Source organism: Crocodylus siamensis, chromosome 6 (assembly GCF_052110815.1).
Source record: "Crocodylus siamensis isolate JL-2025a chromosome 6, ASM5211081v1, whole genome shotgun sequence".
In the NCBI taxonomy this organism is placed as follows: Eukaryota; Metazoa; Chordata; order Crocodylia; family Crocodylidae; genus Crocodylus; species Crocodylus siamensis.
This window is the reverse complement of record NC_143400.1, coordinates 60,147,686-60,173,112: the sequence shown is the minus strand read 5'-3', so window position 1 is coordinate 60,173,112 and position 25,427 is coordinate 60,147,686. Positions and strand designations below refer to the sequence as shown.

At 44.2% G+C, this 25,427-nt stretch overlaps 1 protein-coding gene across 1 annotated transcript in view; it reads left to right on the top strand.

Annotated features, from left to right (window-relative positions):
- The window catches only part of AP1S3 (adaptor related protein complex 1 subunit sigma 3), a 36,430-nt gene extending 12,191 nt beyond the window's left edge, over window positions 1-24,239 (top strand). Inside the window, exons 2-5 of the mRNA XM_090051672.1 lie at window positions 18,543-18,721; window positions 21,744-21,852; window positions 22,734-22,871; window positions 23,961-24,239. Of these exons, the coding sequence (XP_089907798.1) occupies window positions 18,543-18,721; window positions 21,744-21,852; window positions 22,734-22,871; window positions 23,961-23,996 (462 nt within the window). The 3' untranslated portion in view covers window positions 23,997-24,239. The remainder of the gene's footprint in view (window positions 1-18,542; window positions 18,722-21,743; window positions 21,853-22,733; window positions 22,872-23,960) is intronic.
- The last annotated feature ends 1,188 nt before the right edge of the window (window positions 24,240-25,427 follow it).

The following is a 25,427-nucleotide window of genomic DNA, read 5'->3' as shown; positions in this document are numbered from 1 at the left end:
ATGCATTTGGAAAAAGTAAGAGTTTATAATGGGCAAATGATGAAAGGATGTCTTGCTTTATATTCAGTTGCTAAACTTATCTATGGGACCCTAAAATTTTGAGTGCCTTTAGGCAATACAAACATTTGTAAGTAAATTGTCTCGCATACTGTTGAGAGGTTAAATATTAACATGTTTTGTTTTCAATGAGTCATGGATTCATTACTTCCATTTTCCATTCATTGATTGCTTTCAAAATGTTAAGCTTCCTCCATCCGAAGTTTCTCCAGTAGTTGAGCTGCTTTCCATATAAATAGAACCTTACTGAATTTATGGTGAAAGTGGGCGGTGCAGTGGCTCCTTTAATCTTGCAGGCTCCCCCACATGCTCCCCCCCCCCCGTTGCTGGTTGGCTAATGGCCCTGGTGGCCCTGCTGCTTGCTGTTGACTGGCCAGAAGGCAAAAGCAGTGCCATTTTTAAAACTATGGTTTTTGCCTCTGTGCCAATCAGGAGTGAGCGGCTGGGCCCCTCCTACAACTGGGGAGGGGAGCACAGGGGAACCTGAAAGATTAAAGTTGCTGCTGCTCAGCGCACTTCCGCCATGAATTTTATTGGGTCCTGCATATAAAACAACTTTAAAAAGCACTATTAAATGCCTGTATTTGCTCCTAAGTGCATGTGTATGGACACAGGCTCCAACAACCTTTGCATTTAGGCTTTCCATTCATTATTCACAAAATGTTGTCTTAAACAGATAATAGTACAAGTATGCTTATTACTTCTCTCAAAATGTTTACAACTAGAAAATAGGAAAGAAGTACCATAAACATACTCTCTCTTCTCCCACTCTTAATGTCACTGACTGCCATAAAATAATATGCAGAAAGTTCAAGCTTTATTGCAAAGCTTTGGCCAGTCTAGTACTGCAATAGAAGCAGTTTATGAGAGAGCAGCAATTACACTTAGAAAAAATGTTATTTCTTTCCATTCCTCTCCTCCTTTTTCAAACCCCTAAAGTTCATACAACCTGAAGCACCCTCAGGGAAGAAAACAGCAATATTATTTCCAGAAGAAAGTAACTGCTTCCCAAAAGCAAACGCCTCAAATTTCATTTCCAGCTATATTTCTTCACTTCCTCTTTGCTCTGCTCAATAGTATTGACATAATGTATCACGTTTCTTGCATTGACAGTTGTGCTCATAACTACAGTCGTCTTTGAGTACATTGTATCTTAGTGAACTTGAAAGCTCAAGTTCTGTTTAAACACATGCCTAATATTTGATTAGTTTTTTAAGATTAGAAACACACTTGCTTTTTCACGTCATTAGTAATTAAGGCCATTCAAAATAACCGTTTTTTCAGTTTAACAAACAAGCAAAAAAACCAACATTCATTGTAGATTGATTTAACTTTTTCCAGGCTTCCCTGTTCCCCTGCCCTGCATAAAAAATGCTTTGGGCCCAGCAAAACAGTTTGGAAAGTCAAAACTTTTTTTCAGTATTTCCAAAACACTTTATTTTGGGGTACTTGTAATAAAAGTGAAGGGAATGACTGGACAGATTCACAAAACACAGAGTAGGGGCAAGAAATGATTGTGGTAAAGTGAAGGTAGTGTGGCTATTCCCTCCCTTTACCGAGTAGCCACTAGTGAGATCACTAAGGAGCTTGGTTCTATTCCTTGGAGAAGTTTAATCAGCATCGGTTACTTCCGGCATTATATGTTATGCTGGGGTGCTGTACTGGGCTCTCGGGGTGCATGCAAGCATTCCAATGAATGATTAGAAGTTTAGCAGTTTAGTCTGAATGGCTGGAAACCCTACTGATAGACCACCATACACATGCTGGGTGTGGGGGGAAGGTGCATGCTGTGCAGGCAGACTGCATTGTTGCTGGCACCTAGCCTTGGGCCCCAGAGCATGCATTTCAGCATGCTTGGTAGGCTCCCCAGCCTATCTGCAGACAGCTGACAGCAGGTGAGGGCATAGGTCAAAGTTGATTGGCTGGCCCATCTTACCCCTTCCTACAATACGCGTTTGTGACGGGAGAGTACAGCAGCCTGAGCTGCTCATACTCTCCAGCCACCTCTACCCTTCCAAGCTCAGCCAGACCTGCTTCCTAGTGATCTCAGAGGACAGGTCTAGCTGGGCAGGCAAAGTAAAATTGTATCATGTGACAACTGATGATGTGCATTTCACCCAGTGAAGATCAACTGTGCTGTGACATATTGTGGCACAGCTAATCTGTTTAATTGGGTAATGTCTGTTTCTAGCCCTAAGCGACCCTTTCCCTCTCCTGTTTATTGCTAATGGACTTGGACACACAGTCTGGCACTGCCAGTCTGAAAACAACCTACATTATTGCCTTCCAACAATTGTCTGAGAGTTGACATCCGCTCTTGCCTCAGTTTTGGTTCATATTGCTGGGCCATGTCAAACAGTTGGCTATTCCACTTCAAATGTTTATTATTTTGCAGAAAATCAGTAGTTTCAAACTTTAATTGTTTGTAGATCTCAGAGATTTTAAACCATTGTCAGCTCTGTACAGTAACATACAGCTAAGCTAGACACAACTTTCCAGTCTGTTTTTCTATATGTAAAATTATACAATTTATAAAACTAGAAAATGAGATGTACAGTGTTTGAAAATATAAAAACAGAAGCAAAGCTGCACTTGAGAAATTAATTTTCCCCCAACTCCCGAAGGCTTTATTTTTCAAGTTTATGCCCCAACACTGCAAATGCTTAAAGGCATAAAACTTCTTCCTGTCAGTTGTCCCAAATAACTTGAGGGGCAGACATCCTAATCTTGGTGCGCAGAGCCCAGCAGGGGTGCTGTGGGCCCCAATACAAGCCCATGATCCAAATCTGTGTGTGTGGGTCCAAGCCTGAAGTCCAGGGTTCAATCCAGCCAAAAGACTGGCCCCCTGCCACTGATTTGGCATGTGCAGCCAAAAGGCTAAGCACCATTTGTTTAAAGAAAAGAGAAGACTTGGAAAGAGTGGAGCTGCAGGAGGAAGAAGCAGCAGACATGCTTTTCTCTCCTTCTCATCCTATAGTCTGAGTTCTTATGTCCATGGCATTTTGCCAGATTTGCATTCCCTCCCCAGGTATAATCCACTCCTAGACCATACTTTACCAGTTCAGTAGCACAATTCTACACTCCTTAATTTAGGCATTAGCTTTATATAGATCACTTAAAAAGCCTTACTCATTCCTGTGGAAAAGTCTCTTTTGAAAATGCTGATGAGTTTTTTACATTCATTAATAAGCACATTGGAAGAAGGAAATTAAAGACTATGTGTGGAGAGTGGGGAAACTATGCTAAAACAGACTGACTACTGAAGCTTAATATACATCTTAATTACCAATTATAATTATACCTTTGCATTGATGTTGGCACAACAGGTTGAGGCAATAATAAGACATGAGACAAACTCAAAGTCTGTTTAAAAGATGGTAGGAGGAAGGAAGAGACACGCCTTCATTTGCTATGACATGATACGCACTGAGAAAACTGACTGGGTGGCCACAGCTGATTATGACTAAATGACTTATGTATGTTTTTATTCCATTTAACCAGGCATTTCATTTAAATCATCTGGGAAGTCTAACTATCTCTTTTCATTTTGATTTTATGTTAATATTCTGCCGAGCTCTTACTGTTCCCAATTTCCTCTGGTTCTTTTGGTAAACCAAATTTTACTTAGTATAAATAGAGCTAGTCAAAAAGTGCTTTTCTCCCCTTTCAACCATCTTCCTCTTCTGCCCCAATTTTTTTTCACTGAAAAAAGTTTCAGTGAAAATGTCTCAGCCAGCTTTGTTCCAGACTATCCACCCACTTCTAGATAAACTGATTCAGATAAAAGCAGTGACAGTTAAAGATTCTGTGCATGACAGATACTAATGATTTTAGGTGCCAGTTACAAATGTATTCCTGAATTATTAAAGACTTGAAAAGTGAGTCATACCTAGATCACAGTGAAATCTAAGAGAAATGACTTCTTAAAAAAACAAATTGTTTGATGAATATGATTACTAATTACCTTAATCTGTATTCTTAAATTAACATAAACATTAGGGCTGTGCAAAACGGTACTATTCTGTTTCGACTTGCATTTCAACATTTCAGTGGAACAGTGTTTCATTTTAAATTTCATTTCAATTTGAAACTGCTGTTCCGTTTCGTTTCATCGAAACAGTTTTGCTGTTTTGACGTTTTGCCCATAGGCTATAATGGGGAAGCTCAAAACAACCTTTAACTTTGTCATTTCGGGCCTGATTTGGATTAAACCTATAGGAATAGGTTTAATGATGTACACCTTACTGGGGTCATTTGACCCCAGTACCCTTTCCTGCCATGGCAGGGGGTTGGATTTGATGATCTGCTCAGGTCCTTTCCGACCCTAGAAACTATGAAACTATGAATGGTAGCCCCTTTTGAAGGCATGAAGCCTGCCAAGTTTCAAAAAGTTGGTGCAGGGAAACTGCACCTCAAAGTCTTGAAAGCAAAAAACTCATGTCACATGTATGTGTTAAGCCACAGCTAGCCCCTGCTGAGGCCACAAAGCCTGCCAAGTTTCAAGGAGATAGGTGCAGGGGTTTGAGGGAAGCTGTACCTTGAGCTGTGGACAAGCAAAACTTGTGACATGGGTGACCCTGCGTGTTAAGGCGCAGCAGGGTGAAAGCTGCAGGTCTGGTAGCCCATGCTGAGGCCACAAAGCCTGCCAGCTTTGAAGGATGGGTGCAGGGGCTTCTGGGTTCTGGAGCCCTGCACCTCTAGGTGCTGACAAGCAAAACTTGTGACATGGGTGGGTGACACTGTGTGCTAAGGTGCACCCTCACTCAACTGACACCAAGGCAGAAGGCAAGGCAGTTCAGACAATGCTGCCTTTTATGCAGTTTTTCCATCCCTGCCTCAGAGCACTGGGATTGGAAGAGACCTCAGGAAGGGTGACAGTCACTGGCCAGCTACACAGTCAATAATAAGAGCACTCCTTCCCCTCCTTTTCCTGCTCCCTCTCCTTACTTTAGTTTCTGTTTCCCTGCAGGCAAACATTTCAAAATGTCTTAAGTTGCCTCGTTTTGTTTTGAGGCTGACCCCCAAAAATACTCTTCTTGGGAGCGGGGTGATGCCATTTTAGAGCCAGAAAAAAACAAAATCATACACTAGAAGTCAAACACCTTCTAAAACTTACTTTAATTTTATTACAAAAAATATTTGTCATGATGCGTTTGTGTACTGTATATTGAAGGGATTGCGTAATAACTCAAAAATAAAGTCTCACTCTTTTATATTGGGTGTGGGGGTTGTGTGTGTCGGGGGAGAGTTAAAGGGGTGTGGCTGTGCAGATGGGATTATGGTATATTGGGGTGTGGGGGATTATGCAGGTAGGGTATGGGTGTGAGGTTTGTGGGGTGTAAGGGAGGGTGGGGGCTGTGAGGACCCCCCCCCCGCACATGGCACACAGCCCCTGCTGCCAACAGCAGGGAAAGCCCCATGCTGGACTCCACAGGGAAGCAAGGGGTGGGGCTCCTTCCACTCCCAATGGAGTCCACAGACCTGTGCAACGAGGTGTGGGGAAGACAGCTGACTTCAGTGCAGGGGCTGCAGGCTTGCAGTCTCTGTGATAGAGGCAGCAGCTGGAGCCTCCTGGGAACTGTGAGTGTTAGGCTGGCTCCTATGTTCTGCAGTCCTGATGTTGCAGCCTAGAAGTGCATGCTGCTGGGAGGTGCCCGGCCAGGCCAGCCCAGCAAGCTCCGTGCTGCACTGTGGAGTTCCCAGCTGCAATAATGGGACCGTAGAACACATGAGGAGCCAACCTAGCACCCACAATTCCTAGCTGGCTCCTGCTACCACCAGCCCTGACCCCCAGGGCCCCGTTATCCTTCCTGCCTCTCCCCATTCCTGCCACTGCTTCCCTTCCTCACCTGCCCACTGCTCTGGCAATGCACGGTTCCCAGCTGCAGGGCTGGGTCCACATGGTGCAGCAGGAGCCAGCTGGGTCAGGCTGGCTCCTGCTGCATGGACAGTCCTTCACCCCTCCCCTCCCCCCTGCCCATTCTTACCTGATTCTCCACTCCTTGATGGAGGAAGGTGGGAGAACAGCTCCAGGTTGCCAGGCTGGAAGCCTCTGGTAGGCAGAAGCTTCTGGCTAGGGCTGGGGGAGGCTGGGGTTGGGGTGCAGCCGAGTGGGCCTTGCTGTTGCTGTCACTGGGTTCTGCCGCCAGTTCTTCCTAGGTCCTGATGCTGCTGGTACCTAGTCACCATATTCTGCATTGGTCTGGTCCTGCAGGGAGCAAACCAGGAAAGCCAAGGCTGCAGCTGAACTCCAACTAGCTTTGAGCATCAGGGACAACAAAAAGTCCTTTTTCAGATATGTGGGGAGCTGGAGGAAAAGCAAGGGCAACATTGGACCCCTGCTGAACCAGATGGGGCAACTGAAAACTGATGCCCAGGAAAAAGCCAACCTATTAAATGGGTACTTTGCGCCAGTCTTTCATCAGTCCCATGGGACGCCCATGCCCGCTACAGGACAGGGAGATCCATTAATGCTGACCTCATGAAGGTGTCTGGCTTCTCAAGGTGTTCCTTCAAGTCAGCCGACTCTGACAATCTACACCCCAGGGTACTCAAGGAACTGGCGAGTATCACAGCCCAGCCTCTGGCACGGATCTTTGAAAACTCCTGGTGCTCTGGTGTCGTGCCCAAAGACTGGAAGAAGGCCAATGTGGTGCCTATCTTCAAGAAAGGGAGGAAAGTAGATTTGGCTAACTATAGGCCCATCAGCCCGACTTCTATCCCGAGGAAGATCTTAGAAAAGTTTATTAAAGAGGCCATCCTTAATGGACTGGCTGATGCCAACATCCTGAGGGATAGCCAGCATGGGTTTGTTGTGGGTAGGTCCTGCTTGACCAATCTCATTTACTTCTGCGACTAGGTGACCCACCACCTGGACAAGGGAGAAGAGATTGATGTCATATATCTTGACTTCAAAAAAGCCTTCGATCTGGTATCCCATGATCACCTCTTGGCGAAACTGGCCATTTGTGGCCTTGGGTCCATCATGATCCGCTGGCTGGGAAATTTGGCTCCGTGGTCGGACCTAGAGGGTAGTAAGAGATGGAAGTCACTCATCGTGGTGCCCTGTGACCAGTGGGGTCCCCCAAGGCTCTGTCTTTTCACCCATATTGTTCAACATCTTCATTAATGATGTGGACATTGGAGTCAGAAGCAGACTGGCCAAGTTCGCCAATGACACCAAACTTTGGGGCAAAGCATCCATGCCAGAAGACAGGCAGGTGATCCAGGCCGACCTGGACAGGCTCAGCAAACGGGCGGATGAGAACCTGATGGTGTTTAACACCGAAAAATGCAAGGTTCTCCACCTTGGGAGGAAAAAACCTGTGGCATCCTTATAAGCTTGGCAGTGCTATGCTGGCTAGCACTACGGATGAAAGGGACTTGGGGGTCATGACAGACCACAAGATGAACATGAGCCCGCAATGCGATGCTGCAGCTACTAAAGCAACCAAAATGCTGGCTTACTTCCATAGATGCTTCTGAAGCAAATCCCGGGACATCATTCTCCCCTTGTACTCAGCCTTAGTGAGGCCACATCTGGAGTACTGCGCACAGTTTTGGGCTCCACAATTCAAAAAGGATGTGGAGAAGCTTGAGAGAGTCCAGAGAAGAGCTACGTGCAGTGATCAGAGGTCAGGAAAACAGACCTTATGATGGCAGGCTGAGAGCCATGGGACCCTTTAGCCTGGAAAAGCACAGGCTCAGGGGTGATCCGATGGCCACCTATAAGTTTATCAGGGGTGACCTCCAGGATCTGGGGGAACTTTTGTTCAACAGAGCGCCCCAAGGGATGATGAGGTTGAATGGTCATAAACCTAAAACATAAATGTACCTTGAGCTGTGGACAAGCAAAACTTGTGACATGGGTGACACTGCGTGTTAAGGCGCAGCAGAGTGAAAGCTGCAGGTCTGGTAGCCCATGCTGAGGCCACAAAGCCTGCCAGCTTTGAAGGATGGGTGCAGGGGCTTCTGGGTTCTGGAGCCCTGCACCTCTAGGTGCTGACAAGCAAAACTTGTGACATGGGTGGGTGACACTGTGTGCTAAGGTGCACCCTTAGCAAGACCATTTCAGGCTGGACATAAGGAAGAATTTCTTTACTGTCTGAACCCCCAACGTCTGTAACAGCCTGCCATTGGAGGTGGTTCAAGCACCTACATTGAACACCTTCAAGAGCAAATTGGATGCTTGTCTTGCTGGGATCCTGTGACCCCAGCTGACTTCCTGCGTTTTGGGCAGGGGGCTGGACTTGATGATCTTCCGAGGTCCCTTCCAGCCCTAGTGTCTCTGAAATCTATGAAATCTTTGACAGGCACCCATGGGAAGATAGTAATTAATTTTATTTCTTTATTTATATAGACTAAATTAATTTTATATATACCTTTCTATATAAAATTAATTAGCATCTTCCTGTGACTGCCTGTCAAAGATGACAAGGCATATACTTATTTATTTATTTATATAGATATATATTTTTAGGAGTCCTGCAGGCTGGATAGAATGGCCTGGCAGGCCAGATTCTGCCTGTCCTTGGGCTAGATCCTACCATACTATCAATGTTTCTGAATGGTTTCCTCCATTGCTAAAATCCACAAAGTTCTGAAAACAGTGTCAGCAACCGGTAGGCTGCCTATAACAGAGCTTCCAAATTATTAAATGTAGTTCCACCAAGGAGGGGGTTCTCAACAAAGGGAAAATGTGAAAATTTTCTTTAGGGATCCTGATAGAATGAGTCCCAGGTCTTTGATCTGGAAGTGATGAAGTTTTACTTTCATCCAAACAGAAATATATAGAATCCTGCCCCACCCCAAAAAACACATACACAATCATTGGAAAAATAATTCCCACCCGCCCCACGTGCAGCCCAGCTCAGCAGCCTGCCCTCACCCTGCATGCAGATCTGGGGGGCACACCCCCCCCTACATGCCCTCCCACGGTGTGTGCAGCGGCAGGAGCTGCCCCCCTCCTCCAAGCACCTTGAACAAGCCACAGCTGTCCTGCACCCCACCTCAGCTGTGCAGTGCCTGCCCCTGCCCCCCTTCCCTAAACTTGCCCCATCATGCCCCTTCCCTTCCCCCACAATAGACGTGTCAGCCCGATACTGCTCTCCACACTGCTGGGTTGTGCTCCTGGCCGCCTGCGTGCTGCGCTGCACCTACATGAGTGCACAGGGCATTTATTGGCAACATTGTCGGCCACATCAGCCAAGAAAGCCGACTGCCTATAGTGTCAATTTTCCTTATATCGGTGCCAATACGATATGGGACCGATGTATCAGTATACCTCTATTTTTGTACATAAATATAGTTGTTCAATAGCTGGACGTTTTATTTATTTGAATGTCTAAGTCTACAGGAAGGTTGGAATATTTAAATAAATACTGTAATTACTTTATAATTGTCATGTTGAAGGGCAAGTTGATGCTTTGGAGGTGTCCTGTTCACTTCAATGGGCATAGATGTCCTTTAGGCATTAAGAGTTTCTTTATGTGCGATAATAAATTGCAAAGATTTGCCTAAAATGTTCTATTCTCTTCTCTCTTCCTACATGTACCTTTTGTTTACTTCAACATCTTTAGGCCAGAATTTTTAACAATTTTTTTAAGTAATTCAGCTCACTAAATGGTTGGCCAGTTTTCAAAAGAACTCAGCACATTCAGGGCACATTAGTTATCAAGCTGTATGGAATAAATTGGCTGTAATGTCTAAATATATTACAGCTGATATTCTAGACACGGACTACTTTAAAGAGCTTCCCCTTATTGAAGGTACTTTAATGGAAATTAAACTGTTCTGAATATCTACACTTAATTGTGGAGACTAATCTTGAGCTCTTGTCTTGGACACTAGAGAAAGTTAATAGTAAGTTCTGGTTTTAGGTAATTATTGGAATGTGAAGAACAGTTGTTTGCACTCAGCAATGCATTTTCTGTATGTTGTGTTTTAAAAGGTATATATTAATGTCTTTATGGTCATAACCATGACCTGGAGTCATTTAACATTCTACTTCACCTTTTTATTAGTTTTTGCTCCATCTGCAATATTGTTGTTTGCAGACCTATACAGCTCATAAAGATTACTTGGGAAGCTGTTGCTAGATATTAGCCAAGCCATTTCAAGGTGCATGTTTCTAACAAAATGAAAGATTATTAGGAAGTTTTCTAAAGTCCTGATTAAATGCATTTGATTTTTATATTTTTGTGCAAGAAAAGCCAAGAGTGATCAGCAAAAACAACTGCAGGTTTTAATAAGTCTCTTGTGAAAGTTGAGCACACATTCTGTTGACTGTCCCCTGCATTCTCAGCGTATTATACATAAATCTCTGCAACCTCATTCAGAGTTATTTTTAGAAGTGTATTTATTAAATGGCCATTGCTTGCTCCTGTCCACTCTGAAACGTATTCCTGCTGACCTGCTGCCTCCATCTCTGGAGAGTTGATGCTGTGCTTTTGCAAATACAATTATCTTAACAAAAGCTGTAGAGGTACCATGCTGTGCAGCTGGCAAAACATCCCTTTATACTCACCTGACTCCTGAGTCAGCAGACAAGTATATGTACAAGAAGAGCTGTACCTTAATCCACTGGGGGGGTAGCCTTGACAACTCTAGTATCATCAGGGCAGAACAAGTTGATAGCACAAATAGAAGGGCTGGGACATTGTGCATCAATCTTCCCTTTAATCAAGCTATTTTGCCAACCTTGACGCTTGATATTTTTCATTTAGCCAAGTCATCTGGATGCAATTAAACTACTAGATTCTAGGCAGTTACACAATCCTCAAAATTTTGTCAGGTGAATTTAATACTGTATTCACAAAGGCTGTTTCCTGGATCTTGACTAATCCTGCCATAGACATGTATGAATGGGATCATTTACCTTTGCAGAAAAATTATTACATTTTTCGAGTCTTCCTGCGTAATTCATAAGTCTTAGTTTCCAGATAACTCATCTCACAGTATCAAGGATGGGAATGTGCATTTACATGCTGCTTTGTGAATCTAGTGCTCTAGAGAAGTGTCTGACCTTTCAGAAAATAGGAGGGACTCTTCAAATGAACCCATCCTAAAGAACTTTATAAAGTTAGATGCCTTGAAGCCATTGGTTTCCCCCTATATGTTATAAAACATAACAAACGCAAATGAATTGTAGCTCAGCTAATTTTGCGAAAAAACCTGAAAAAAGTAAGATGTGCTGTATTTTCCATAAGAAAAAGAAATACGCATAAATAGCCTTAGAGAAATTGTTTCTTCCATGTGCATGCCCTCGCACACAATTTGAATATATAATTGTATGTGCACTAAACCAACTTTATTACCACTTCCCAAATATTTACAGCTAGAAGAAGCAGTGAGACTTTATTTTTATATCTTGAATTGTCTTACACAGCTATTTCTTTGGCTGTTGGTGCAATTCACTTTTAAATATTTAAGCAAACTATTCTAAAATTAAGAACCCACAAAAAAGTGGTTTCCCTCCTACTGAGCTTTGTTCTGTATAAAATATTTAAATGTTTTTATTAGCCACAGAGAACTTCTGAATTATGAATTAACTTTTTGTTTAAAATCCACTGCTGAGAAACTAGGAGTGTTATTTTTTTTTAATAGACATTTTGCTGCACTTCTGTTTGCTATGTGTGTTTAGTAATGTACTGGTCTTTTCTCCATATAGATATTTTATTAAAATACTTAATTGCAATTCTTTAATTCTAATTGTAATGGTAAACCTTACTACCATCCCTAATCCCCTCAGCAAGAACTCAAGTTGGGGCGGGGCAGAAGAATCAAATGAATTATGTGGAGAGGAGTTTGGGACACTGGGTGGGAAGAGGAAGGTGTTGCTGGGGCCTAGGTAAAGATGATAGAGTAATTGGAGGGAAAATGACCTGTCAGCCTTGTATTCTCTTCTCCCCTGTGTGTGAGCCAGAAATGGGGCCCCTCTACACATAGGAGATTTTGAATTCCTTTCACTGGCTTCCATGTGAGTGGGTATCCTCAGAGATCCTGGTCCTGTTTGTGTGGGGAGCTGAGAGCAGGTGTGCTGTCTGCATGCTCCTAGTACACGGCGTGAAGGCTAGAGTGAAGAGATGGGAACAGGCAGGCTTGATCAAAGTCATTGCATCTGAAGCAGTGACAGCAAGGAGGAGTGAGGATGAGAAAACTGGTGAGATGTGTGGAGCAGTGAATGTCTTGGCTATTATTTGAAGATGAAATCTTGTCCATTGGGTCTTTGTTCTTATTAAGTTGAGAATATTGCATTGAGATGAATGGGCCACTTCACACTTTTCTTAGTCTTCTGTGCTATAGAAGGATGTGTAGAGCTCCTTCCTTCTATCCACACTGTCTTGGTTATCCTGTGCTAGGAATCCTGGCATAGCAAAGCAAATGCTAATGTTTAATCTTGCACAATATTATAGTGGGCTACTAGCAGTACTATAGTTAAGGATGAAAAGCTGTTCCTATGCATGATGATTTGAGTCTAAGTGTTCTGAACTCTGAATTCTTTCACATGACATTGAACTTTCTGTGCTGCTTTGGGGGGGGGAGGTGTGGAGGGGAGGTTAAGTACAGTGCTCCAAGTTTGGCATAATTTGGGCAATAGGTTGCTAAGATGCATCCAGTTCCTTTTTCATAAAGTTAGAGGACTCTATCATGTCTTTCTTCACACGTCTGGGTCCCAAACCCTGGCTTTGGTTGTCCCCTCACTGATCTCAGTTATTCAGCATTTATGCCAGCTTGTCCTTAGCACCCCCTGCCTCCTGATGCACAGTAGGCTGGCTCCCTGAATTGGTGCATATTGAAAAGATTGATCTATGTGTGCATGCATGCACACATGTGTAGAAATACTAGCCAAGATTCATTTCCAGCCAGTCTAATTTCATATGGTCTGGTTGGTATGGAGACATGTTGTGGGTATTCAGTTTGACCTATACTTTGATAATGCAAGTCTGAAGTCTACTCTTGGTATGAAAATGGCAATGGTTTAGTGAAAACTGCTTCTATCAGGGATGGGGGGTGTTTTGGGGAGGTGTGGGAATATCATCCAATAGCACTTGCACTATTTTCCTAAAGCAGATAGCTACACATGAATGCTTCCTGAAGGTGAAGGAGTACTGGGGGTAGAAGAGTAGGATGAGAATATGATGGGGAATGGATTAGGGCTGTGGCAAGGGGTAGGGGACTGATTATGAGAAGTGATAAAGGGACTGGGAAATTTGGAAGAGAAAAGGATTTTGAGAGTGAGTGAGAAGGATGTGGACATGGAAGTAGGTATAGGTGGTAGAGCAAATAGAGAGCAGGGCCTGACAGTCCTGAACTCTACTTTCCTGTACGCATGCTATGGAAGGCATGCTTCTGGAAGGGGTGGGTTTCATCCCTTTTCTGTGACCCCACACATAAGGGGGTAGTCTTGAACACAACACAAGATCATGCCTCTGAAAGCCAGGATATACCAAATGAAGCAGCACTTCGGAAGGAAAGCCATATAGGTGGGTCCATGCTATGGTTTTGGTGTCCTGGCCAAAATGGTGGGAGGGAGAAGGACTGGGAGGACACGATGAGGGATGAAGGGCCCGGCTTGGTGTATGTCTTGGACATACAAAGGAGATATGTGACTCTCTAAAAAGCTGGATACCTCTGATATGTACACATAGTAAAACAGGTATGAGACAGAGTAACCTTTTACTTGTTGATGGATTTCACAATATTAATGGTACGTAAAGGGGGGAGGGTGATTTGGAAAAGTTAGGATGCAAGTCTTGGGGCATGGAGTTTGTGGGTATGTATTTAATTACTTTGACTGTCCTATCCACAACTAGATCATGATTTTTTGACATGGACCATATCTGCAGTTTATCCTACTGCTCCTGTTTGCATCTGCACATTCCCAACCCTTCAGAGTATGACTGTTGCCCCCAAGCCCCTACAACCAGGAGGGGCAGAAATGCTCGGAAATCTGAGAGAAGCTATATAGCCTAGTGGAGGGAGTACTGAGCTATGCAGCTCCCCTTTCAGCTTTACCACTATCTCACTAAGGGGATTTTGTGGCGAGTCCCTTCATTTCTTTGTAATCTTGATGTTAATTGTTTTGAGACATGCTGACAAATAATACTATGTGCATGCTAGGTCTTAATATCATTATGTAGTGAATAATCACGTGTAATTACAAACCTATATGAGAACATCTGCCTAAATGACAGGCAAACTGCTCGACAAGCACTTCCTGTCTAATTTGCCCCTCTTTTACCCTCCACCCCAAGGAAATTCTCGTACCAAAAAAATGTTAATGCAGAGTTAAGGCTGCCTTGTGGCATGCCATGCCCTTCCAGAATGTTCTAGTGACATCTGAAAATGAGGCAGACATCAGGGCAGGGTGGCACCCTGGGAATAACTTGTTCAGAAAGGCTTAAAGCAGGCTTGTCCAACATATGGCCGTGGGCTGCCATGCAGCCTGCCAAGCCATTTCATCTGGCCTGAGGCACCTGCTGCGCACTCCATGGCAGCGGTGGCAAAGCGAGGTGGGCAGGGCTGGCTCGTGGGCCCCAGATGATGGGGAGGGGAGGGGAGCTGCTTACCTCCACGGGGCCGGGCTCATCAGTGAGCCAGGTCCTGCTGCCACTGCCCCGACGGCTGCATGGTGTGGGGCTGCCCCAGCCATGCCTGATTAGATGAGCTGGGGACAGCATGTGCAACTTCTTCTCTGGCTCTGCCCCTTGGCCCCAGCACGTGGCCAGGGGAGCCGCAACATGGCCCGTGCCCTGCCCATGCGTGGTGGATGGGGGCATGAGGTAAGATCCCACGCGGAGCTGGGATCACCTTGGGGCCGGGCCAGGGCAGACGAAGGCACAGAGTAAGTTTGCGTGCAGAGCTGGATGCACCTTGGGGCTGGGCCGGGTCTGCGAGGCACATGGTTGCCGGAGCTGGGCTGGGTGGTCAGCAGGAGGAGCCTGGGCCAGAGGCACTCTACATCCAGCTGCCTCCTTGGTGGCTTAGGTCCTGATAATGTAGCCTGCACGGCTTAAGATGGGGGTCTGCATCCAGTCGCTGGCGGGGAGGGTGCATGTCCGGGAGCGCCTGTGCTCCTGCCCCCACCTCCCTGCCCCTGCTGGAGCAGCCCTGTGCAGGCCAAGCAGCGGCTGCTGGCACTGCCGTCCTGTGTCTGCCTCCTCACCCACCCGCTACAAGCCAGCCCCTATGCCCTGCCCTGCCCTGCCCTGCCCCACAGCAAGGCGGTGCCTGTTCCCCTGGCCAGTCTCCCCCCTGGGCGCTGCAGCTCTCTGGGCCTGGCTGCCCGCACACAAGGCCCCAAGGGGACCGCTTCTCATGTGCTGCTGGGGATGGGAGGAGCCCGGCAGGGGCTGCACTGGCTAGCAGAAGCTGAGGCGGAGTCGTGTGCCACTTGGGATGGGATGAGCCTGCACCGGTCAGTCCTGAGCAGCACGTGGCTCCACCGCCACTTCTGCTGGCCGGCGCAGACCTGGCCGGCCTCCTCCCATCCCCAGCAGCACATGGGAAGCTGGCTTCAGCTGCATGCTGCTTTTCCTGGCTGGTGCTGACCTGGGTCTGCCCAGGCGGGTCCTGCAGCACCATGTCAACCCTGGCATGGCACTGGCAAGCTGGCCGGCCCCACATTAACCCTGGCCTGGCCCTGCGGCTTCTCCAGCACCAGGTCAACCCGGTTGTAGCCAAGCAGACCTGCAGCACCATGTTAACCCAGGCACGCATTCCATGTCAACCAGCACCATGTCAACCCCTGCAACTTCATTGGTGTCACAGGTGATGTGACATCACTTCCTGATATGATACCACTTCCTGTGATGTTTCTGAATATGGCTCACTGGGTGATAAAGTTTGTGATCCAGCCCCATATTCAAAAAGTTTGGACACCCTTGACTTAAAGCATTAAATGCTTCTGACAAAGTAGGCTGTCACCAATGAAAGCTTATGTATCTGTGAACAAGCTATTTGTGTGCCACGTGCCTTGCTTTCTGTGTGCCTTCAGTCTAAATATTATGAAATGAAGACTTCAGGTATGTTCCAAAATGGCTTTAACTCGACTTTGTTTGATCAGCAACTCAGCGGTTCCATAACTCACATACTTGTGCTTTGCAGGTGGGGCACATGACAAGAGTAGCACAGAATCTAATGTTTTCCTGTTCTGAAGACCAAACTAGAGTTTAGGAGAGCTGTACTGAACAGCACTGAACAGGAACGTTTCCATGGTCAAAATGCTGAGAAATATGTCCCATGAATAACCCCCTGCCCTTCACCCTACTTGACAGCCCACTGGCTCTTGCCCACAGGATTCTACTTAACACTGTACTACCACCTACCGTGTTTCAATCTAGAGAGGCTAGTTTGCCATCTCACTGCTGGCAATCCACATGGTACCAAGACCCCCTACCTGATACTCCCTTCACAGCTCAGCACTGAAATGAGGCATGACGGATCACCAGAAGTACACACATGCCTCTTCCCTCTGTTTGCTTGCAGAAGGGAAACCCTCCCCTTCTTCCCCTCATCTCCTTGTATCATAGGCACAGTTTTGTTGAGCTGCTCTTTGAATCAATTCTTCTATGAGTCAGTGCAGCTGTATGTAAAACAGTAAATGTAGCTGGGTGGGCTAATTTTTGAAGACTGCTGTCAGCTCCAAGGAGGCAGAGTAAAGGTAACAATCAGCAGGTAGATCAGGGTGATACAGTTGACACAGTATATCTGGACTTGCTGGAGTCTACAAGTGGGAAAGGAACAAGGGAAACATCTGGGTCATATTCTGTTCACTCTCCCTTTCAGCATTCACTTTCTGCTATGGTGTGACACAGGATGTTGGGAAAGAAGGACCTATGGTCTTACCCAATACATGGCAGCTATGTTTTGTCACTGGTCTATACTTTAACTCTGCACTTCAGTTTCTCAGAGGTTTCCAGACCTTTAAACCCAAAAGTCTGGAAGGACACAAGGCAATTCAGGGTAACCTTAATTCTATGCTAATCACAGACAAGAAACTTCACTAAATAGGAGTTGAAAGGTATTCAGCACTTTTGGGGATTGGACCCAAACACTGAAAATGCTTGATCTTCTTGCTGCAGACAGCGTCCTAGCAAATACTAAAGGGTTTTCACAGGCCAAGCTGCACAGGGCCAGGGCAGGCTGATCTTCACAGTCACAGAACATCCACCTGCATGGAGTAGCTTGGCAGGGGCTTAGACAGTAAGTTTTCCACTTTCTGCTCTATAGTTCACACTACAATTCATATTTTGTAGATAAAGATGTTTGCCAGGTTTGCAGGAAGACCCTGAGTAAGAGTCAGTTTGTCTCTCAAGCTCCCCTGTTCCACTTTATATAGATATGTGGTCAAGAGAGAGGGAGGACTCTGTGACCTAGTGGTTAGAGTAGCCATCTGGGAAATCTGACTGGAAATCTCCAGTCCAAGTTTGGAAGAGCAAAGACTTAAACCTGATTGTTTGTATTCCAGCTGAGTTCCTTAATAGGTAAGACCCTATGAAGACAGACTGAGGGACCTGAATCTCTTCAGCTTCCGCAAGAGAAGGCTGAGAGACAATTTTGTGGCTGTCTACAAATTCATCGGGGGTGTCAGCAGGGAGTTGGGGACACTGTTTACCAGGGCATCGCTTGGGGTTACCAGAAATAATGGCTACAAACTGAAGGAGAATAGATTTAGATTGGAGATAAGGAAGAAATTCTTTATGGTGAGGGTTGCGAAAATATGGAATAAGCTTCCAAGGGAGGTGGTGCTATCCCCTACCTTGGAGGTGTTCAAGAAGAGATTAGACAGGCATCTGGCAGGGGTTACTTAATCCCAGCGCTCTTTCCTGCATGGAGCTGAGGGTCAGAATCTACCAGGTCCCTTCTGACCCTAGAAATCTATGAAATCTATCTGAGTTATATGGTCTCTGCCCGCCTCCTTGCCCAAGTATCTTTCAAAATGGAACAGGGGAGCTTGAGAGAAACTGAATCTTCCTATTCTGGCTTCTGTTCCTTTTTGTGTACTCACTTCCTTCTGTTCTACCTCCCCCACAAGCAAAATCATCTAACATGGATTGTGGGAAGCTTCCCAAACCCAGTTTCATTTAAACAGAAAAAGGTACCAGTTTCAGATGAAATGCAATAAAACCCCTCCACATTTGTTTTTTGACAAATCAGTATTTTATTAAAACACTTTTAAAAATATCCTGACTAGGTGTAATTTGGAATAGTCTTTAACAACTCTGGATGAACTAATTGTGCATCTGATTGAACCTTCATGACATTCACTTGCTTACTGGAGGAATGAGTTTTACTAAGGAAGACTTTTAGATGAGTACAGTATAGATGAAGTACTTGAAAGCATAGGTGCCTTATGCCTTGTAGCGATGAATGGTTTTTTGTCAGTTTCCATATTCTGTATTAGTGGTAATGGCAGGTGAATCACCGTTCAATGGGAAATTATGTATGAACTGGCATTACTGTGTTTTTTCTATTTACTCTAGATACGCTTTATATTGCTGTTCAGCCGACAAGGGAAGCTAAGACTTCAGAAGTGGTATACTACACTACCTGACAAAGAGAAGAAAAAGATCATACGGGAAATTGTACAGATTATTCTGGTTCGCAATCAAAAGATGAGCAGTTTTGTTGACTGGAAGGACCTGAAGCTTGTTTACAAAAGGTGTGAGTAGTTTTATAAGAATAGATATAAACACATATTTACATTAATGTTGTAAACACTGTTGAGAGGCAGCACAAGAGAAACAGCTGATGGCAGGAATTTTTAAAAATGCTTCAGTTAAGAACCTAAAACTAGGAACAAGACAACTTGATTCTAAATAAACTAAAGCAACCTGCCTTTCCCTAGTGGAGAAGCTGATAAGGTGAATTGCAGTTGGGGGGGAAAAAAATACTTTCATTTACCAAAGAGAAAAAAGGGTAGTAAAATCTTGAATTAAGTTTTCACACTTCAGTTAGACATGGAGTCTCCTCCTGTAATTTAATCTTGTTAATTTAAAGGTATCCTTATTTATAAGCATCCTATGCTTTGTCAGTGTTTATTTGAGGTTATCCATGGTATACTGAGATGCCTCTTGCATTCTGCCACATTGTCTTTGAAGCATTTACCAACCTGAAACTTGTTTCTTGTGTCTTCCTAGTTAGTTGCCTGATTATCAATTCCTGCTTAGTTACTATAGAGAAAAGAAATGCTTTAACTCAGTAGGCCACCTGTATCTAGCAAAGCACAAAATATAAGCACATGCTTAAGCATTTTGCTGAAGAGGGATAGACCTAGTTGCATATTGTTCTGAACTGAAGCTCCACCTGTTATGCTGAGACTAATGATTGAGTGGATTGTTTAACCCAGAAGTGGATTAACTAAATATTAACATTTGCAATAAATAAAATACGACAGTTGATCAGCTTGAGTTAGTTAATAATCCATTTTCTCAAGTGCTCACATCATATCCTTTTAAACTTCTAGGAGGCTATATTTTCTTGAGTATTGTTTTTTATTCCTTTTTATTTTTAATTTAAAAAAAAAAATCATTCCACAGTCTACCACCTTGTAGTCTACAATAGGGTTGTCATAGTATTCATGCAGATGTCATCTACCATTTGTTTTTTTGGTGGTGTAAGGGTAGCATTCCAATGTAAATGTTTGAGAAAGTATTCAGTAAATCTTCCCACCCTCTTTTTCAAAAATGATGATTAATATAATTTTTTGTTTAATTTATTTCTAAAGATTACAAAATGCTTCCATATTTAAAGAAGGGCTTTTTGTTGTCTTTGATTCCAGTTGCCTGTTTGATTTTGGTTTTTGCCTTTGCTTTTCTAATCTGCTCCCTACAGGTGCGGGCTATTTCTGTGTACTCTTCTTTGGTGGTAATTTCTGATTTCCATCCCTTATAAGCTTTTCTTTTCAATATCAGGAGGTCCAGGTCTTCCCTATTGAGCCAACGGTCTCCTAGCCCTTTTGCTGCCTTCTTTACAAAAAAGAATGAACTTCCTTTGTATTCCAAGGATCACTTCCTTGAGAAATGACCACTCTTTTTGTACTCCCATCCCCATCAGACCATAATCCTACTGCAGATCAAGGGTCAAGGATGTCAGAAGGCCTGCTGGCTGGATCTAGCCTGTGGAGTCCTGTCATTCAGCCCTCTGTGCCTGCCCATGAGTCTCGGACTGGACCCATGCACTGTGGATTTTGCATGCGTTCCCCATGACACACAGTGTCAATTCCAGCGCACAAACCATGGAGGGCCAGATCCAGCACAAGTGTGGCAAGCAGCACACTGGACCAGTTCAGGGCACGCACAGCCCTGTGTATTGGATCTAGCATGCAGGGCCAATTTTGGGGCCCAGTCTGGCCCACGGACTGGCCTCATGCTACTTGACCAGCCCTCTGGGCCTGATGAGTTGGACACTCCTACTTTAGGCCCATGCCTGAGCTGTCAGTCTCTGGCAGGTCTCAGAGGAAGAGTACTGAGGATGAGCCTAGTACAGCTTGGTGAGCATCTGAGTCTGGAGTGCACCAATGGCCTTGGGCTTTAGTACACCCTCTACCACATGTTTCAGGATACATGCCTCTGCTACAGTGTAGATGGACCCAAAGATGTCTCCCTACAGGTCCTATGTGAAAAAGAGAAACCTTAACAGTTACTATAGAGAATAGGTATGCACAGGCAGGGAAATGAATTGCATTATATCTAACTGTTGTGACCTGAGTGCAGAGCAATGCACTGCAGTGCACTTTGGGTTTTAGAAGCTGGGGGAGCTTGCGGGTTGGGGGGGAGGAATCCACCCTCAGACCAACCATGACCTTTCCATTCAATAACAGACAAACTTATTGATACACAATGATAACAGAAAAGAAACAATACAAACAATCGAGCAGTTCTATATATCTACCAAATCCTAGGGCTGTCATCAGAGTCAAAGTACATCTGACCAGGATTCAGTCTTCCCTTGAGGCTCTCTCTTGGATGTCAGCATGTTAGCAGCCTGGCAATGGGATGCTGAAGCCTACACCCTTCCCCTTCCCTCCTCCCATGGGGTGGATGAGATGGGCTGGTGGTATGCCCTCTGTCCATGGTGGCCTCGGGGACCCCTCCCGGGCAATGGGGATCGGGACCCCACTTGGGGAGGAGGAGGAAGAGGGACAGGGAGGCGGGATGGGGAGGAACCCTTTGCTGCTTCTAAGTCCTTCTTTTGTACTCTCCTTCCTTCCTGATGACTCTTGATCTGTGGCTGTTGCTGGTTGGTCGTTCTGTGTTTGTCACACACCCATGTAGCTCATCAGAGGCACACATGCTAATTTGGACTTTCTGGGCCTTCCAATTTAGTCTGTTCCCCCAAAACCAGGACTTGCCCGCCCCCCCCCCCCAGCCCCTCCTTTGGGGTCTTGTTAGCTGGTGCCACCCTTACCTTGTGTTATGGAACAGTGCCCCCTCTTTCTCAGATTGTGTGTATATCTGTTGGCCTTGTGTTAGATGGCCTGTCTGCTTTCAGGGCTGTGTGAAACTGTGAGACCCCCAGGCTTTTAGGAAATCAGTTTAGAAATCAATGCCCATCTGCCCATCCTAAACCTTTTTAATGCATATACATATACCTGTAAGCCAGTTCCCAAAAAGCCAACCTTTTAAATATCATTTTCTAAGCCAACGTTAACCACTTTTCTATTTTCCCTTCTGTATTTGTAGGTATGCCAGTTTATATTTTTGCTGTGCAATAGAAGACCGAGATAATGAGCTGCTGGCACTAGAAGTTGTTCATCGTTATGTAGAGCTACTGGATAGATATTTTGGAAATGTAAGTTTCTTTTTCTTCCTTCAGTTACTCAGGATATGTTTTTCACTTTAGTTATTTATCATATAACAAGGAATGCAAATATCTATAGTTGCTCTTATCCTACCCTTTCATCCGCTGCTTGCCCCTTTGACTGCATATGTGTCTTCCATGTAAAGCATATCAGCAGGATCAGACAGAAAAATAGTGCCAAGGCTATTATAAGGAGATGGCTTTCCATTATAAGCCCTTCCTCAAAAAGAAACCAATTTTGTTTTCTGCAGCTTTTCCCAGAGGTGACATTTAATAGATTGTTTGGGGGAAAAAGTTTAAAAAAAAAAAAAAAAAAAGGTTTTAAAACAGCATTTTTTTTTAATTCCCTCTTGCTGAGTTCTTTTAAATATGACCTGCAGGAGGCCCACTTCTGTGAATATTTTCTACTTGCTCTCTAGTTAAAGGATGATTCAAAAAGTAACTAACCGTTGCACTATTTTATATTGTCTCCTTGTTTTGTCTGTCAGAGATTATAATGTCTTTGGGACAGGGACTTACTCTGTGACGCACACAGTGTGACTACAGTGCTAGACAAGTACTTAAAACATCCGTTATAAATGTTGATTTTTTTTTTTTGTCTTTCTCTTTCTTTCCCTCACCTCTCCCCCATCCAATATATATGTTGTCTGCACAAATGAAGTAATTCCTTTTGTGTGAATGGTGAAAATGTATACCTAGTATTCTCGGGATGAGGGGGTAGTGCAAGGTTTTTTGGTTTTGATTTTTTTTTTTAAAGGTTACTCTTTGCTACACGGTGCGCATTTCAAATAGGTTTGACAGTGTAATAGCTCTTAGCATGCTAATTCATAATGCTGTAAAATTTTGCCTAAATATGTATTTTGCTCCACCAGGTATGCGAGCTGGATATTATCTTTAATTTTGAAAAGGCTTATTTTATTCTCGATGAATTTATTCTGGGTGGAGAGATACAAGAGACTTCAAAGAAATCTGCAGTAAAAGCTATAGAAGATTCTGACATGTTACAAGAGGTAAGGCAGCAGCAGACAATCAGAAGGAACTGGGCTGGGCAAGTATGTGAGGAAGCAGCGGTGCCTGCTTGCCCAGCATGCCACTCTGCCTTCCTGCCAGACTGTGCCCTCTGACTACTTCTGCTTGAATTCTTGCCAACCTGCAGGGGTAGCCTACAAACTCTGGGACTGTCCTGGCCAAACCAGGATGTACGGTCACCCTACCTATATACAGTAAAAGCATTGTTATCTGGTATGAGCAGGGTAAAGGGGGTGCTGGTTATCTGACAGTTATACTGGCCCCAGCCCACCCTGCCTCAGCCCTTTCCATTCCCCTGCAAACTCCAGGCACCTCCTCTTTCAGCAGCGTCACTAAGTAGTGTAAACAACAGAAATACTTGATGTGCATGCTGGATAGACTTGGCAAAGATTCCGGTTGCTAAAATGAGGATTTGTATTGGGAGATTAATGGAATATTTTGGTTAGTAAAATGCCAGTTAACACAGCTTTTACTGTACTAATATTAAAATCAGAATACGTATGTGCTGGAAACCTCTATCTTTGTCCATAAATAGACTTTATTGTTGTTCCCATGAGGAGTAAGTATGGGACCTTTGCTTTAGAAACCTGCAGGAATCTTTTCATGTTGTAATTTATCCAGGTGAGCCAAGGATAGTAAGAAACAGTGAATGTTATAGAGTGACTCCACTTTCAAGATGACTTTAGTATGAGAGAAATAGTTAAATGAGTTTATTAGGGCCCATGGGTATAGAAATATAAGAAACCTTAGATCTGCAGTGAAATCCGTAGACTTTTTTCACTTGTTAAGAGGTAAGGCAGAGGCAAATAATTGGAGAACTACCATAGGAATAAGCTCTTCTTTCTAGCCACCTTTTCTGTGTAGGCTAGTTTTCATTCATGGAATATACTAATGGCCAGCTAGATAGGCAAAGAGCAAATTGCATGTACAGTGGTTTTTGGATTAGTCCATTAACAGTTGTAATATGTATATCATACAAAAATCCAAACATTTTAACAGGAGCAGAATTAGAATGACTTTTTTGGTTGTACTTTATGAATCTGTAACCCCTTGATTGCTTTTTCTTGCAGACAATGGAAGAATACATGAATAAACCCGCATTTTAACTTTAAATCCATCTGAAGAGACAGAGATGCTGCATATTACTTGTAAATTCAGTTGTTGAAATTTGTTTTCCTATGTGCCAGATCCTCTGAGAGATACCAAAAAGCAATAACTAAAGGGATTTGCTTGTATAATAGTCAAAATGAAGGTCATCTACAGCAGTGTATGGGTCACAACTGCATACCTGTATTATACTGTATATGAGTTTGTTAAACTGTTATAAAACTTAATCTAGCTACCATCTTCACCCCCTGGAGTGGAATCCTTGTTTTATGACTTCTGGCTACAAGCTTTTTCACTTGGATATTAAGAACATACTTGCAACAGATATTTATACTAGTTTTGGTCTACTGCTGACTACACTACACTTTTTGTAGAAATATTCATTATTTTGAATGTAATGATTGTCCTGGTCTAATAATTTTTCTAAAGACACAAGTTTTTTGTGGGGTCTGGTTTCACAGATTTTCTCTGAAGTTGACTAAAAATTCAGCTGCTTCTCATCAGCTCAGACCCTTTCTTACCTCTTTTTTGATTGAAAATACTGATCCCTCACTCCTGAAGCCTACTGTTTCTACTTAATCCCATAAAGTTATGTCACTCCTCCTAGCTGCCTTACGATCTTCTGTTCCACTGTACTGTTAGAACCCATTTCTCTGATGCGCTGTGCTTTTGGCCCAGTATCATACTTTTCTTTTGAACCTGTGGCCTGAGCTGCTGATCTAACCTCCCTTTTTGTCGGAACTTGGGAGTCCAGGGGAAGGCTGAGGACTAAAAATATCACCTTAGGAATGTTGGTCTTTAATGAGAGGTTACTCCTAGCAAAAAGGAGGTAGATTCCACCCCTTCCTGGCGTCCCAGCTTCCCCTACATCTCAAAGTCCAGGAACAGCTAGACCTCTTAAATCTGCCTGAAACGGGCTAGTCCCAGTTTTCTAAATAGTGCAAGTTACTCTAATTTTTCATAAGAACGAGTACTTTAAACAGCCCTTTGTAGTTCTGCAGACTGCACTTAGAGATGGCAAAAAACTGAGAGAACATGAGAACAACTGGGTATCTGGACCAGTTTTCTGTGTGTGTTTGTAGGACATTTTGCTAAAATATTGCAGATTGGAAGAGAGGAGGAGTAGAACCTTGCCTGTTACCTTGTCTTACTCTCTCATAGTCATAGAGAAGTAGAGCTTGAAGGGACTTCCAGGGATCATCTAGTCCAACCCCCTGCCTGAGGTAGTATCATCCCTCTCCAAACAATCCCTTACAACCATAATCTAAACCAGTGGTCCCTGACTGGTCCATCATGACTGACAATTTAATCGCAGAGGCTCTTTTGGCTAATCCTGGGCTGTGGGGGGGAGGGGGGGGTGGATAGGTGCGCATGTATGCACCCACATGCTCTCCACCCCAACCCCAACCCAGCAGGTCAGTCTGTGGGGG